The sequence below is a fragment of the Triplophysa dalaica genome, unplaced genomic scaffold (assembly GCF_015846415.1).
Source record: "Triplophysa dalaica isolate WHDGS20190420 unplaced genomic scaffold, ASM1584641v1 Contig22, whole genome shotgun sequence".
NCBI classification, from domain to species: Eukaryota; Metazoa; Chordata; class Actinopteri; order Cypriniformes; family Nemacheilidae; genus Triplophysa; species Triplophysa dalaica.
In genome coordinates, this window is record NW_026622656.1 from 29174 (window position 1) to 43533 (window position 14360).

General features: G+C 38.2%; 1 protein-coding gene and 1 long non-coding RNA gene across 2 annotated transcripts; both read left to right on the forward strand.

The window, feature by feature from the left end:
* The first annotated feature begins 56 nt into the window (after nucleotides 1-56).
* LOC130417145 (leucine-rich repeat-containing protein 75A-like) lies at nucleotides 57-6749 on the forward strand. Its single transcript, XM_056742448.1, has 3 exons — nucleotides 57-2218; nucleotides 4194-4322; nucleotides 6645-6749. Exons 1-3 carry the CDS (start codon nucleotides 1964-1966, stop codon nucleotides 6747-6749), a joined length of 489 nt encoding a protein of 162 aa, XP_056598426.1. The 5' UTR covers nucleotides 57-1963.
* Nucleotides 6750-10652: 3903 nt separating this feature from the next.
* On the forward strand, nucleotides 10653-12900 carry LOC130417146 (uncharacterized). The gene is made up of 3 exons (XR_008906153.1): nucleotides 10653-11142; nucleotides 11680-11949; nucleotides 12246-12900. It is a non-coding gene; the product is annotated as an uncharacterized LOC130417146 (long non-coding RNA).
* Nucleotides 12901-14360: the final 1460 nt, after the last annotated feature.

Below are 14360 nucleotides of genomic sequence, written 5' to 3' on the forward strand. Positions count from 1 at the left end.
GTATTTTTAATTTTGTGTGATATGATATTGCAGTGACAGCTGACATTCTCGAAAAAAGAGGCTGGGCGTAAAGGTGATGTCATGCTTAGCTTCATATTTTCTCAGTAACGTGTGCAATGTTTTGAAACGGTCCTCACTACAGAACACTAAATCCAGGGTGCGCGATTGGATCCACATCCGACCTTATATACTTAGCCGCAATTTGGAGAGTTAACTTAAGTGGTCGCCGACGTTTGTTCTTATAATTTAGTTTAGGCCTGTAAGTAACGATCACAGTTAAATATGTTAACCTAAATGTAAGAAAATACGTTAGTAAAAGTACCCTTAATCTAACAAAACATGTTATTTAAGACTCGTTATTAAATAAAGTTTGTCGTCAGCAAGTTTGTTTTTCTGTTAGATACGACTTAATGCGGAAACGGTTGAGCAACAACACGTCTATGACGTGTCCACCAATTGATCAATCAAGATGCAGTGGGAGGAGACATTGTCGACCAATCACAATGCAATGATCTGGATCTCGCGTTCTGCAGTGAGGAGCTAACGTTACTTAATATTATCGACATCCATCACCTTTCAGTTTTTGATGTTCTCAAATTTTTCATAAAACACAAAACGGCTAGGTTCATGCATCCCAAAAGATGATATTCCACGCGTTGAACACTAGATGTCAGCAAAGAAACGTCGACAGTTAAACTATTTAAAAATATTTGGGTTCCTGCAATGAAGCGTGCAAATTCTGGACTCCCCAAATGTCTCATTTGCTTAAAAGTGCCTATAACTGAAAAAGTTCCAATGGCAACCATCTGCCCGACTTGGTTACCTGTGCATGGCAACGGTGCGTATTCGACCACACAGTGAAATACAAGCGGAGGATGTTGCAGAGCGCTCCACCCCTCCCACCCAGCGTCGCGAGAGACCCAGCGTTCGTACGCGGCATCTGAGTGAAGAGAGGTCGTTTCAATAAGAGGAGACGGTTCTTCTCTGAACACACCCAGCTCTCAGACGGGATTCACCCGGGGAGAGGTCAAATCAAAGGGAACACGTTTCCGCAGTGAACACTGACATTTCTGCGGGCTGTATCTCTGGAAACGCTGTGATGAAGACTTGTTCTGGGAGGAAAACAGTCACGGACGAATATTTACATGCCCTTGCTCTCAGCGGTACAGCTCGCCATCGACTTAACTCATAAAGAGACATTGCGTAGAGACAAACTGCGATCTTAATACGATCCAAAACAAAGGTTTACATTTATAACAAAGATCGTGCTGCGAATGTGTTGACGCGGACTGTCAGAGTTTCTGGAGGTTTACGGGACTGCTCTTGTGCGGTCATGCTGCAGGCATCATCTGATCTATTTCCAACCTGAGGGGGAACGAGTTTTGACAGAATGGATATAAACCGTTGTAATGGAGCGTTCATCTCATTGTTTTGAGATGCGTTTAGTTCGTGGCACATTTGCCATAATAGATGTAATATTTTGACTATATTGTTTTAAATTGAGAACTAATTTGCGCATGCGGAGCTTATAATTTCCTAAAAGTAAACAACTGACGTAACAAGAGTCGACCCTTTATTCGAGTGTCAGGGTCTGAAAATGTGATGTCCGGTAAAAGAAACACTTCTATGCGTAAATAAGAACGGGGGCTTTGTGAAACATGTTTTGCTGCTTTAATGTCAGAAATCTTACGTAAAGCACGTTCAAGTAACGTGCGTTTACTTTCTGTCAGGTGCGACATTATGACAGGTGTGAGGTGAGCGACTGGAGCCGAGCGGTGGCGCTAAATTTCTTTTAAACAGCAACTCTCTAAGAAACTTTCAGTGATTTCTCATTTGCTTTTGCAGCTTCAAGTTTTGTGGTAGATTGTTGTTCGACGTTTTTTGTTGGTGATTAATGTGAACACATTTTGAAAGTATGCCCGGTCTGGAGGGCTTTTTCCACAACCTGACTCTATAACCAAATATGGGAGCGAAGCAGACGAAGGCCGCGGGACAGGAGGCTGGGGCTAGTCCTCAAAGCACGGGATGGCGACGGACCCCGACCAAAGAGCGCGGTGACATCCTCGCCTCTTTAATGTTGAGGTCAAGGAATACGCTGAGAAACAGTGGGACTCCCCCTCCGTACCAGCGACGCATCTTGATGATACAGGAGATGATGCTGATGGCACAGCAGGGGAAGCACGATGAGGCGACTGAGATGCTGAAGACGCTGCGGCAGGTACATATATAAGTTTATGAGATTGGAAACAAGCATGAAGTTGTATTGTTGTTGAATGTTAACCTCGGTCAACTCTTTCTCTATATCTCAATGCTCTTGTTGCTTCTTCTCCCATTGGCCCAGAGTTCAAAAAACTGTCTACTGTGCCCTCTGTGCCACCCCGGCTGTTGATTTCTGCCCCATCTCTGTCTGTCCTTTCTATGTCACCCCAGTCAAAGTAAACCCTGCCTCCTGACACCGTATCTACACCGGACACGACACGACACAAGACATTAGAAATGCATTAGACACCCAGTAGACACGTTGTGAGACCTGGGCTACCCCTTTCCTAGACCGCCAAACCCATCTGCATGGCTTATGCAATGTCAACAAGAGTAAGAAAAAGAATCCTGTATAAAATGTAATTAAAATAATCGTAGTAGTTGTAAGAGAGTAAATTAAACACCTCTGGCAACACATTTTCATTATACATCTACATTTTTCTACATAGTTTTTTACAGTACAATTTAGTTTCACAGATTTACAGAATTTGAATATACACAGAATTCAGTGCTATTGAGACAGATGTCCATGTTCTACTGTACTGTGAAGCCCGTCGGCTACAGTGAACCTGTGAGCGCAGACACAGCACAAGCTACTGCACTGCATAAATACCAACTGTTTACGTTGGGTAGTGATAATGGATCCTGTCAGTAAGCTCTGCATTATAATAAACGGCGATGTGCTTTCTCAGAAATGAAGTTGTTCTGGGTTGGTAGAGCTTAGTGTAGATGCTGGTTATATGCCATCAGAATTATTGCTTCCACATTTCAATTAAAGTACCCTCAGGACTATTAATGAATAGATTTTATTGCATGAATTTCATTTTATCAGAAGTAAAACATTTTTTGGAAAAGGCATCAATGAGTTGATGGGGATTTCAGTTCCTCTTTAGTTATTTCTAAAAGTACAATGAAACAACAGGTGGCTTTGAAACACACTGCATGCTTTGTTCTCAAAGTAAGGCTTTTCCTCGCAAGTAAATGTGACATTTGACTGGATTTGCGCCCTGCAATGGGGGATAACGCACATAATGAGGTAGAAGGCGAGTCAAAGGAAGAGCGTCTCTTGTCCAGTGGTTACCAAGTGAACCCTGTTGCCCGGAAACCATAAAAATGGATGGGCCTTTGATTAAATGGAAATCGATTAATCAAGATTCTGCTCCATATCGGGATGATGATGAAACAAAAGGTTCCTCTCCATGTGCACAGTTTGGGGCAATAGGGAGGAGGTCTGGTGTTAGAGAAACGTATTACTAGAAAATCTATCACTTCTAACAACAAGACTTTGTGTGTATTGGCATAAAAACATTTCATAAATAACAAAGAACAATTTTTCCTCCGCTCATTCACTTCCTCAATGATGTTTTGCTTTTATTCATGCACACAATTTTTATGTTTGTTTCCTGTGGATCAGTTGGCTCTGACTGCACAGCCCGCAGCCCCATAAACATTTGCAATTTCTTGAATTGGCTGTAATGCTGCTTTTTAGCTTGCCAGTGTTCAATATTGTAGATTAACTTTTTAATTTGGTTTTACTTTTACGCAGAGGTAAAGGGTTTGTTTTTAATTATTAAGAGCTGACAATCAAGTTTGTTCTCCTTCTAGGACTATATCAATGAGTTTTGGACATTTAGGCAAACATTTACAGTTTTTTATGTACTATTTATACAGTTGTTACTATCTTTGAAGCAAGAAAAAGGATTCAAAGCATGTTATATAGCCTTCAGGTGTATATGTCACAGTAGATGTGTAATAATCACTTTTCTCTTTGGCTTGACATTTACTCAATACAACGCACAAAAATCATTGCCTTTATTTTGACAAGAAAAGGCATATTGTAAGCAAAAATCTTACATTGTTGGATTTGCTGCAAATATCGATATAGTTCACAGTTCTCAATCTAATATTTGTTCCTATATTGTGACATTTTCCAGGATCTGGGAATGGAGTCGACCTCTCTGGATGATGTTCTTTACCGCTATGCTAGTTTCCGCAACCTGGTGGATCCCATTACCCATGATCTCATCATTAGCCTGGCCAAATATGTTCACTGCCCAAAGACGGTATAGTGCTCGGCTTCTATGTTGACACACACACACTCATGCTCTTTGCAATTTTTGTGTGCATTACATAAAAAATTGATGAAAATCTTTATAGCACTGACCCAAAGGTACATTAGAAAGACACAACAAATTAAATCATACCATTCCAGTGCAGTGCAGTGCAGTGCAGTAAGCATGGAAGTGGATGGAATATTGTGTTTTAAGCTTGTGTGAAAGAGACGGAGAGCAGAAGGAGGTGAGCTGGTGGATGAGTCACACTCACTAAAGACCAGTCAGCCTTCTCTCAAGACTGCTGCTGCCGCTGCACTTAATGAAGAAAGTCAGGCACTATATCACACTACTAACACTAGCTCAGCTCCTATAGAAACCTTTACCAAAACAACATCTGTTTTCCTCTTAACACGCTGGACATGATGTGTTTGGATTGAATCTCATGAAGCCTGTCAACCATAATATCAAAGAAAAATGTCATATATTTTGTTTCATAAAATGAGGGTTGTTTATAGAACTTGGACTTTTTTGCTTAGAAATGTTGTTTTCCTGACAGTTAAGTGAAAATGTCATTCTTAATGCTGTTATTCTATTTTTGTTATGTAAGTATTTATTCCTTTTTGTGAATCACTGTAATTCCAATTTAATGTTATTATTGAGTCATTATCGAGAATCATTATTGAGTCTTTATAGACAATAATGTGAATTGGTCTGAAAAGTAAAATGTCAGAATATATTACAGTAATGACTGTATGAGGGAAAAATGTAATGTATGTGACCTAGACACATAATGCATAATTACCAGGAACATTCATATGCATTAACATTAACCATCTGAACTTAATAAAATGTCAGTGCGTGAATGAGAGTAAATGAGAAATTGACATTTGCTGATAGTGATGTTATCGTAAGTAGAGAAGGATGCCGGAGAGACATAAAGTAGAGATGAGCTCAGTGACGTGAGGAAAGGAAAGCTTGGCTGTGGTCACAGTACGCTGAGTATATGATTATATTCCTGAGGGACCCACTGTCTGTCTGCGGGGGCTGCGCACCAGAGCTGACCAGCCATGTGGCGTTGTTAATCTCCCCGCTTTACCGACACATACAGTGTGTTTACCAAACGACTCGATGTTTTTCACACACAATACTTATAGTTTGGTACGATCAGAGCATCACTGCAGTCTACTTTATTCCCTGAGCCAAATAAACGTTATTACTGTAATGAACCTCTGAACATTTTGGTTGCGACAAAACCCCCAATCCATAATGGATTTATTGTGGTTACACATCTATTAAGAAGGAGTTTAGGCATTTTTATTCCCTTGTTGACATGGTGTCATTGGAGTTGGTTAGCAGTTGTATGGTGTAACGAGGACGGTTTATCAGAATAATCCAACTAAGGGTTGCGGATCCATTTGAGTGATAACCAAATAAAGGTCAAAACAAAGAAACTCACATGGCAAACCGAGAACTAGAAACCAGATTAACCGAAAACATCGACTGACACAGGACAAATGTAACACTAGGGATACTGTATACTGTGTTTACATGGGATAACAAGTGGGCAAACAAGCTACACTTGACAATAATTAACACAGAACCAATAATCAAAGAAACTACAAAGAATTTCAAAATGACACGGGGAAACAGGAACTCAGGAAAAAATATAAAAGTCCTCACAACACAAGAAAATCATCAACAAATCATAACATATGAAGTGTGAGGTATAAACCACTTTGCATTATGTAAATACTGGTCAAGAAGCACTTACGGTTTAAGATTTTATTTATTTACATATACATAAATGCATTTACATATACACATATAAATAAATCTTTAAATTATTTCTTTAACATATTAAATTGGTTATATATGTTCTGCTGGTTGTATTTTGTTCAAAATTTTGTGTGGTGAAACAGGTTTTTCTGGAGCGCTCAAACGAGTTTTGATTACATAATCCAAAGTGGTCTATGTGGACAAATATTTGAATATCCAGAACTTGTTCTATATACTTGATAACTAATAACCAAGATTTCACCTTTGCAGTTTTTTAAATAATTAAATGTGTACCAATATCCCGACAAATTGCATTTGTAAAAAAAATACTGCTCACACAATATGTGCTAATGCATTTTACCATGGACTTAAAAACACACATACATACATCTATAGATCCTAAGTCAGTCCGTAGAGTTTTACTCCTTTGTCATAACAGATAATCTTTAAACTCTTCTGCAAGTCCCTGTTAACCTGCTATGTTTTACAGCTTGGGTGATACTCTCTCTCTTTCTCTCTCTGTTTATCTCTTTATTCTGTTTCTCTCTGTTTTAGGAGGGTGATGCTTTGGGTTCTATGGAGAAGGTTTGCCGTCAGCTGATGTACCACCTGAGCCCGCACTCCCAGGGGCTGCTGAAGAGGAAGCCACAGGCCTGGTAAGAAAGCAGAACTGATAGACAGATTTAAGAAGTGAGATCATCTGCTGCCTTCATTTCATAGCCAAATGAGAGGGCCATGGGTCTCTCAAGCTTTTCTCTTTATCTCATCTCGTCTCACCTCATCTATATTTGTCCCATCTTGACTCATCACTTCCTCTTCTCCTCTCTTAAATTGTCTCTCACTTCTTGACTCCTGTCATCTCATCTCTTTGCTTCTTACATGCCATTTCACAATGAAACCTAGTTTTAAGGCTACATCATAAATTGGATTGATGGCTTATGCTTCAGCCCACACACAGTAGCCTAGTGGCTGACAAGTGCTTTGCTTTGTTCATTAGTTAAAGTGATTAGTTGGTTTAAAAATAAAAAGGCCCCATGGCTTTGCAGAGAAAACGAATCATCGCTCGGCTAGATGTTTGTCCATATACTGAATCTTCAGCACTTAGAGATGAATGACATTTTAAAAAGCATATCGCTAAATGAAATTTGGGCCCTGTACTCCCGATCTCCCCCAAATTGATTTGATGGACAACATCTCGTATATTTCCAGAGCAGCTGTGCACATCATCCAAACCTCATCACCTGTGAATTGGCTGTCAGCATTCTCCAGTCCTTTCATTGATGATAAGAGACGTGTTTACTCTGCCGAGTGAGTCAGTGAAGGAGAGCTGCCTCCCTTAGCATGCCGTGAGCTCTTTTACTAACACATGGTTCTGTTGCGTAGACCCAGACTTATGTGGCTGCTTTCCAGTTACCATTAATAAAGTCAAAACACAGACTGTGTGTGTGTGTGCGTGATGTGTAAATGAGGAAAAAGTAAGCTTGGTTTATTTTGCTTGTGATCCGAAACTATTTTAAAGGAACTGAACCCTTTATACATATCCTTGCAGTTTCAGATTCATTGCATTGGCTCCTATTGATACATTCTTCTTATAATCTCCTTCGTTTGTGTTGTGTTTAATCCTGGGTTTTTGGTTTATTGAGATTTGCTGTTCAGCTGAGTCACACCACACACGGCAGTCCGTTTCTTATTAAGAATGGTGAACTGTTGCTGTTATTTAGTGCGATGCTGGTTATTGAGACAGATGTAAATGCAGCTGTTGGAGGTAAAATGGGAAAGGTGTTTCTGTTGAGCGAGTTTGAAGTCCTCTGTGGTTTTTCGTCATTCTCATTTTAAAGCACAAGCCACTTTGTTGTTTCTGTCTGACTTTTGCGTAATATTTCATCAGTTTGGTTTCATGGCTGTTCACAAGAAATACAAGATTAAATAAATTCAGCCGTCATACACTGAAGATGCATGCAGAATTGTATCACAAATATTTTTTTTTCGAAAACAGATCTTGCCAGTTGTTCCTCCCAGTTGTCTTTTGGATTTATTTTATTTAGTAGGTGATGCTTAAATCACACGTAACCGAGAACTTCCTTAGGTTTTCTAAACCAAGAAACAGCAAATTATACGAAATTAGGATTTCTTCTGGATAAAAAAGGAAAGTCTCTCATCAAGGAAAAATTCATTTTCTCTTTTTCAGTTGGCTCCCATAATGCATCTGCCCTCTCTAGTGTTGTCTAAGTGGTGCTAACCAGAGGTGGGTAGAGTAGCCCAAAATTGTACTCAAGTAAAAGTACTGTTACTTCAGAATAATTTGACTCAAGTAAAAGTAAAAAGTAGTCATCCAAATAATTACTTGAGTAAGAGTAAAAAAGTGCTTGGTTAAAAAACTACTCAAGTACTGAGTAACTGTTGAGTAACGTCTGATTTATTTTTTAACAAGCATTCAATCAGACAGACACAAATACTGAGAGAGAGAGAGAGAGAGAGAGAGAGAGAGAGAGAGAGAGAGAGAGAGAGAGAGAGAGAGAGAGAGAGAGAGAGAGAGAGAGAGAGAGAGAGAGAGAGAGAGAGAGAGAGAGAGAGAGAGAGAGAGAGAGAGAGAGAGAGAGAGAGAGAGAGAGAGAGAGAGAGAGAGAGAGAGAGAGAGAGAGAGAGAGAGAGAGAGAGAGAGAGAGAGAGAGAGAGAGAGAGAGAGAGAGAGAGAGAGAGAGAGAGAGAGAGAGAGAGAGAGAGAGAGAGAGAGAGAGAGAGAGAGAGAGAGAGAGAGAGAGAGAGAGAGAGAGAGAGAGAGAGAGAGAGAGAGAGAGAGAGAGAGAGAGAGAGAGAGAGAGAGAGAGAGAGAGAGAGAGAGAGAGAGAGAGAGAGTGTGTGTGTGTGTGTTTGTGACAAAAAATGCAGAAACAAACAACTTCACAAAAGAATTACTCAGTGATGTCTATTAAGCTTCAACAGTAGTTGGTTCTCAAGGTTCTTGCTGTGAAGCTGTGATCGTTTTTCAGTGAACAGGAGTCCTTAATGACTGAAAAGTCTAAATTAAATTAAAATAACAATTAATTTGAAAGTTAATTTGCTACATTTCAGATTAATATATTTGTTTTCCTTAAAATTTTATTTAACAGTAACTTCAACACTTTGCAGTTTGAATGATGTCCTGCATAAACAAAATGATGGAAAATGTTTATGTTTCCACTGTTCGATCTTACCCACGCCTCATACACACACACACAGATATAAGTAAACACTTTGTGACTTTTCGATAGCGCCCACGTCATTCTCTCTCTCTCTCTCTCTCTCTCTCTCTCTCTCTCTCTCTCTCTCACACACAACATACTAAAGCATTGCAATGCAAACGCAGCCTGCTTCAGAGCTAAAGCGGGACTACAGATTAAGTGTCCCTAAAGAACCCACGTATCTAACAGTAGTTCTGCATTATATTAATTAATTTGCACGCGAGTTTTATTTATTTTTATACCGTGTAAGTTATTTTCTGTGTTAGTTAAATGTATGCACCGAACCGTGACGCCCATACCATTTCGGTTCAATACAAATACATGTACCGTTCCACACATAATATATATAGGAAATGTTTAAAACATATGTAACCTAAAAGACAAACATTCGTCTATCCACAGCAAAAAAAAAACGATTTTAGAACACAAACCGCTACATGTTTCCTCAAATTAGATGTTGAGTTTTTGAATGCTGAAATGTCCGTTTGTTTTGGGAGACACAGAAGACACCGCATAATGTAGCTGCTGTTTCGCACTTTTATTAAAGTAAACATGCTTTCAATATGAGGCCAGGGGTGTTCCTCCTCGCCTGTGTCTGCATTGCCGATGGTTGATTGTGACATTTTAGTTTTGCTACGACTGTAAACTAACCCGTCCCGCCGAACACCGCTGAGATTGAGTATGGTCACGTGACGAGACTGCGCAACTACGTTTGATTGGAGAAACACAGTCACATGGTAGAGCCTTTGGCAGAAGACAAAATAAAACAATGACGCGTAGAATTTTAAAGAGGTCAAAAGAAAAGTAACGAGCTTATTGTAGCCTAATGTAGCGGAGTAAGAGTACAGTTTCTTCTTCACAAATCTACTCAAGTAAAAGTAAAAAGTATAGTGATTTAAAACTACTCCTAGAAGTATAATTTTTTCAAAAAGTTACTCAAGTAAATGTAACGGAGTAAATGTAACTCGTTACTACCCACCTCTGGTGCTAACATGACCTTAACCTCCTCCTCGGGTTATTAGAGAGAGACCGTCTACCAGACAGGATTGACATGAAATTACTCTTTTAAGTCATTCAAATAAATAATATTAAACCACATAAAGTACTCTTATTAACTGACTAAAGTATTACAAATGTGAGAATTATAAGTTTAAGCATGGATTTATTTTGATGTCAATTCCACTATTTCTCACACATATAGCTTACAAAGTATTTAGTTTAATCACATCAGAAGTAACTGTAATTAAATTACAGAAAAAATAAGAGTAATCCTTTACTTTACTTTTCAAGGGGAAAGTAATTAAAATACAGTAACTAATTGCTTAGTAACTAGTTACACCCAACACTGAGTACAATCTACAGAAAATGTAAATATATAACAAACAATTAACTGACTGGCGAGTTGAAACGACTTGTAAAGCCAATTGGATTGTACTTCAAAGTTTAAAACTGAAAAATAAGTCAATACATTTACTACAAATATCATGGGTCGCTGTGATACGAACCTTCGCTGCAACAGCGTAGTCAGGCTCAAATCTAAAGTTGTTTTTTTATATATTTTACAGCACTGCCAGCGAACATCGGGAAGCCGCTTCAAGATAAAACAGCTCTGGAGAAAAGTCGCGTCGTACTGGACTGTACTGTGACTAATCCCCGCTGCAGTATTCGATGGTATAAGGGACCGAGCGTCATCCTGCCCTCAGAGCGCTTTGAGATCTGCAGTGAGGGCTGTTATCGAAAACTTGTGATTCAGCAGGTCTTGCTAGAGGATGAGGGCACCTATAGCGTTCAAGTTGGAAACTACACATCCTCAGCCAAACTTACTGTGGAAGGTGAGGCAAAATCAATACACAAACCGCGGGACGATACAACAAAAGTTAGCTGAATCTGATTGACAGCGCTTTCATTTTGCAGTGGCTCTAAACTGTGTGTGTGCCGGATTTTGGCGCGAAGATGTTACCCTGTCATATTTAATTTTAAGGATATTCTTAACATGTTCGTAACACAGCTTCTTTAGCGAACTGTATATTTTTGCTATTTTTATTATACAAATCTCTGTACAACTCGCAGAGCAGAACTTACCTCAGTGTCACGTGAAGCGTCATTACTACGATAACCGACAGATGGCGATAATGGCCCATTTCCTTTTTATAATGGCAAAAACACATACATTATTTGAATATTAATTAAATCAATTATTTTTTTAGTATTATTTCTTGAATTTTATCTAGTTTTTATTATTTATTTTTACGCTACAAGGAATTTGATGCTGGTGAACAATTGAGTGTCCATAGTTTTTTTTTTAGCAGGGGGGTTGTCTACATTGTATTTTTACTGTGTGAATTGTTTCCCTCATTTTTTTGAAACAGCTCAGTCAATCCAGATAGTGCGAGAGCTCAAGGATGTGGATGTCATTGCCCCTGCGGATGCATGCTTTGCATGTGAAGTCTCTTTACCTGCAACAAAGGCTCCTACCTGGACCATCAATGGACAGACGCTTCATCCCAGTCCAAGAGTAGTAATGGAGAAGATGGGAACCGTTCATAGGCTGACTCTTAAACAGACGTCGGAAGACATGAGTGGCACGCTGTGCTTTATCAGCGGAAAAGCCAAAAGCACTGCACAACTGTGTGTCAGAAGTACGTGATGTATTGAGTGTCCAAGTGTGCTGAAATAGCATAACATCACATTCAGATTTATTCTTTTTCACACCGATTTTGTCTGGATCTTTCAGTGTTTAATGTTTAGATGTAATATGTAGACGCACCTTTACTTTGACTTGGAGATGTTTCTGATGTCTATTCTTAGACATGGAGTCTGGTCTTGTTTTAATAAGAACTTGATACACATACTGTACTAGCCTGACCCATCATGTGATTTTGATATCCAGGATAAGGATTACTCAAAGAATGCTGACTTTTTTCCTTTTTCGCAGGTAACCTTTGAGAAGAAGCATACATGCACTTGGCAACTCCTTCGCCATTTATATAAAACAGTGAGAGTTCTATCAGTAATAAAGTACATTACTAAAAATGTCAATAGAGAATGCTGTTACACATACCGTATGTGACTTTTGCAGCTGATGTTTGAGGCCTGCACTAACCTTAGCAAAACGAGTCTGGGGTTTAATTGTTTTTGAATCATCAAAAGTAAAAAAAGTGAACTACTTCAACTATTCAATGATCAAAGACATGTTGTTCTTTATGTTGTTATGACTTAAATTTCTTGCACAGTAACTTGGTACGGATACATTTGTGTACTACATCCTTGTATAGATATACTTTGTTGTTTTTTTAATCTTGTTTTGCGGAATGCAGAGTAAAGGGCAGATTTACAGCAATTATGTAATAATGCGCAGGGCCAAAGATCACAGGAGGGGTTGGGATGGAAAGAAGTTTCAGTATATGCAACTAATACGCTACATAATAACATTCAATAGTAGAGAAACGGTGTCATTTTCAAACAAATGAAAAACGCTTTTGAGAGTTTAAGTTGTTTGCTTCAAGACATATTTCGCATATCCAAATATAGTGCTGCAATATACCCATGTTTATCAGTATCTTTCAATAAAACAAGCTTTATGAAGCATGCTTCTGGTCTTGAATTGATTGTCTTCTACTGTTTAAAAATGAATAAATCAAATGATCTTGAATCTATAGGAAAACCATTATCACTACAATTTGTTTAGTTTCGTCAATTTTTTTGTCGTTATTTATTTCAGTATAGACTCAATAGAAATGCTGTAAGAGTTTTTACTGTAATCCTGGATGGAAGAAAATCTTGGTATTCCAAAAGAATATCTGCGTTTTATAAAATCTACAAAATATTTGGAGAATGGTTGAGGTACTAATTTAGTATTCAATCAATCTCATTTTGTACATGGTTTACTAATAATTACCTCAAAAAACAAATCACTGCCTCAGGGACAAAATAAACTGGTAGTTCAATTATGGGTCAAATAAGATATAAGGTCACAGTTTTACAAGTTTTCAAACCTTTTGAATTTGTTAGACTTATATACATATAAGATTTTATAATATTATTTTATCCTTATTTCCATTTGAATTTGGTAGATTTATATGCGAATAATATAAATGTTATTGCTGAGGCAATACTATATAGCTTTCCTGTAGCTCAGTGGTAAGAGCATTGTGTTAACAAAATAAGGTTGTGGGTTCGATCCAGGGGATTGCACATACCTATGTGTAAATGTTTAGGTTAATGCAATGTAAGTCACTTTGGATAAAGCGTCTGCTAAATGCGTAAATGTAAATATAACAATGTACATTCTAGAAACAGTACCCCATGTCCATCGCTAGAGGGAGCCATATTTAATAAACTGATTTAAGTAATCGTATACCCAGCTCAAAAGTTTCCTTAAGCTTAAGGCATTAAGTTTTAGTTACTTGGGAATACCATTTAAACAATTTTAAGTGGTAGCTAGTTAGCTAAAAAATGTTTACAGGGGAATGACTGCATGAAGATAATGTTGAAACAAATTTACAAACAAACCTAAACATGCGGTAAATCTCAACTATTCTCATATTTGTCAAACTCATATTTTTGGTTAAAAGGATTAAACAAGTGTGTTTATGGAAAAGTGGCTTCTATCTCAAATCGGCAAAAATATTGCAAAGACGGATTATTATTTGAATCAATCACTACCTAGACTATAACATAAACTCAGAAAAACACTGGACTGGGCTGGTCCTGTTGGATAAGCAGGCAACTGTGAGAAGTTGTGCAGAGATTGATGAGTAGTGGGACCTCAGGAGAATGTACCCAGTCAGACATAAGATGAGGTAACACGTCTTGTATCGTATCATCAGTTTGATATGTTGAAAGACACCATGTACCCAAGTAGCATGCAAACAAATATTATGTTGGAATAGGTTGCTTTGGTTTTTTTTTTTATCTTCGAAAAAGAAAAGTGGATATGAAGGAGACCGATAAATGTATTATTATATTTTGTTCTGTTACATTTGAAATTTAATTGAGTTTTTTTAAAGAATGTTTAAAAAGATTTGTGTGGTTAAACAATGTAGAATAG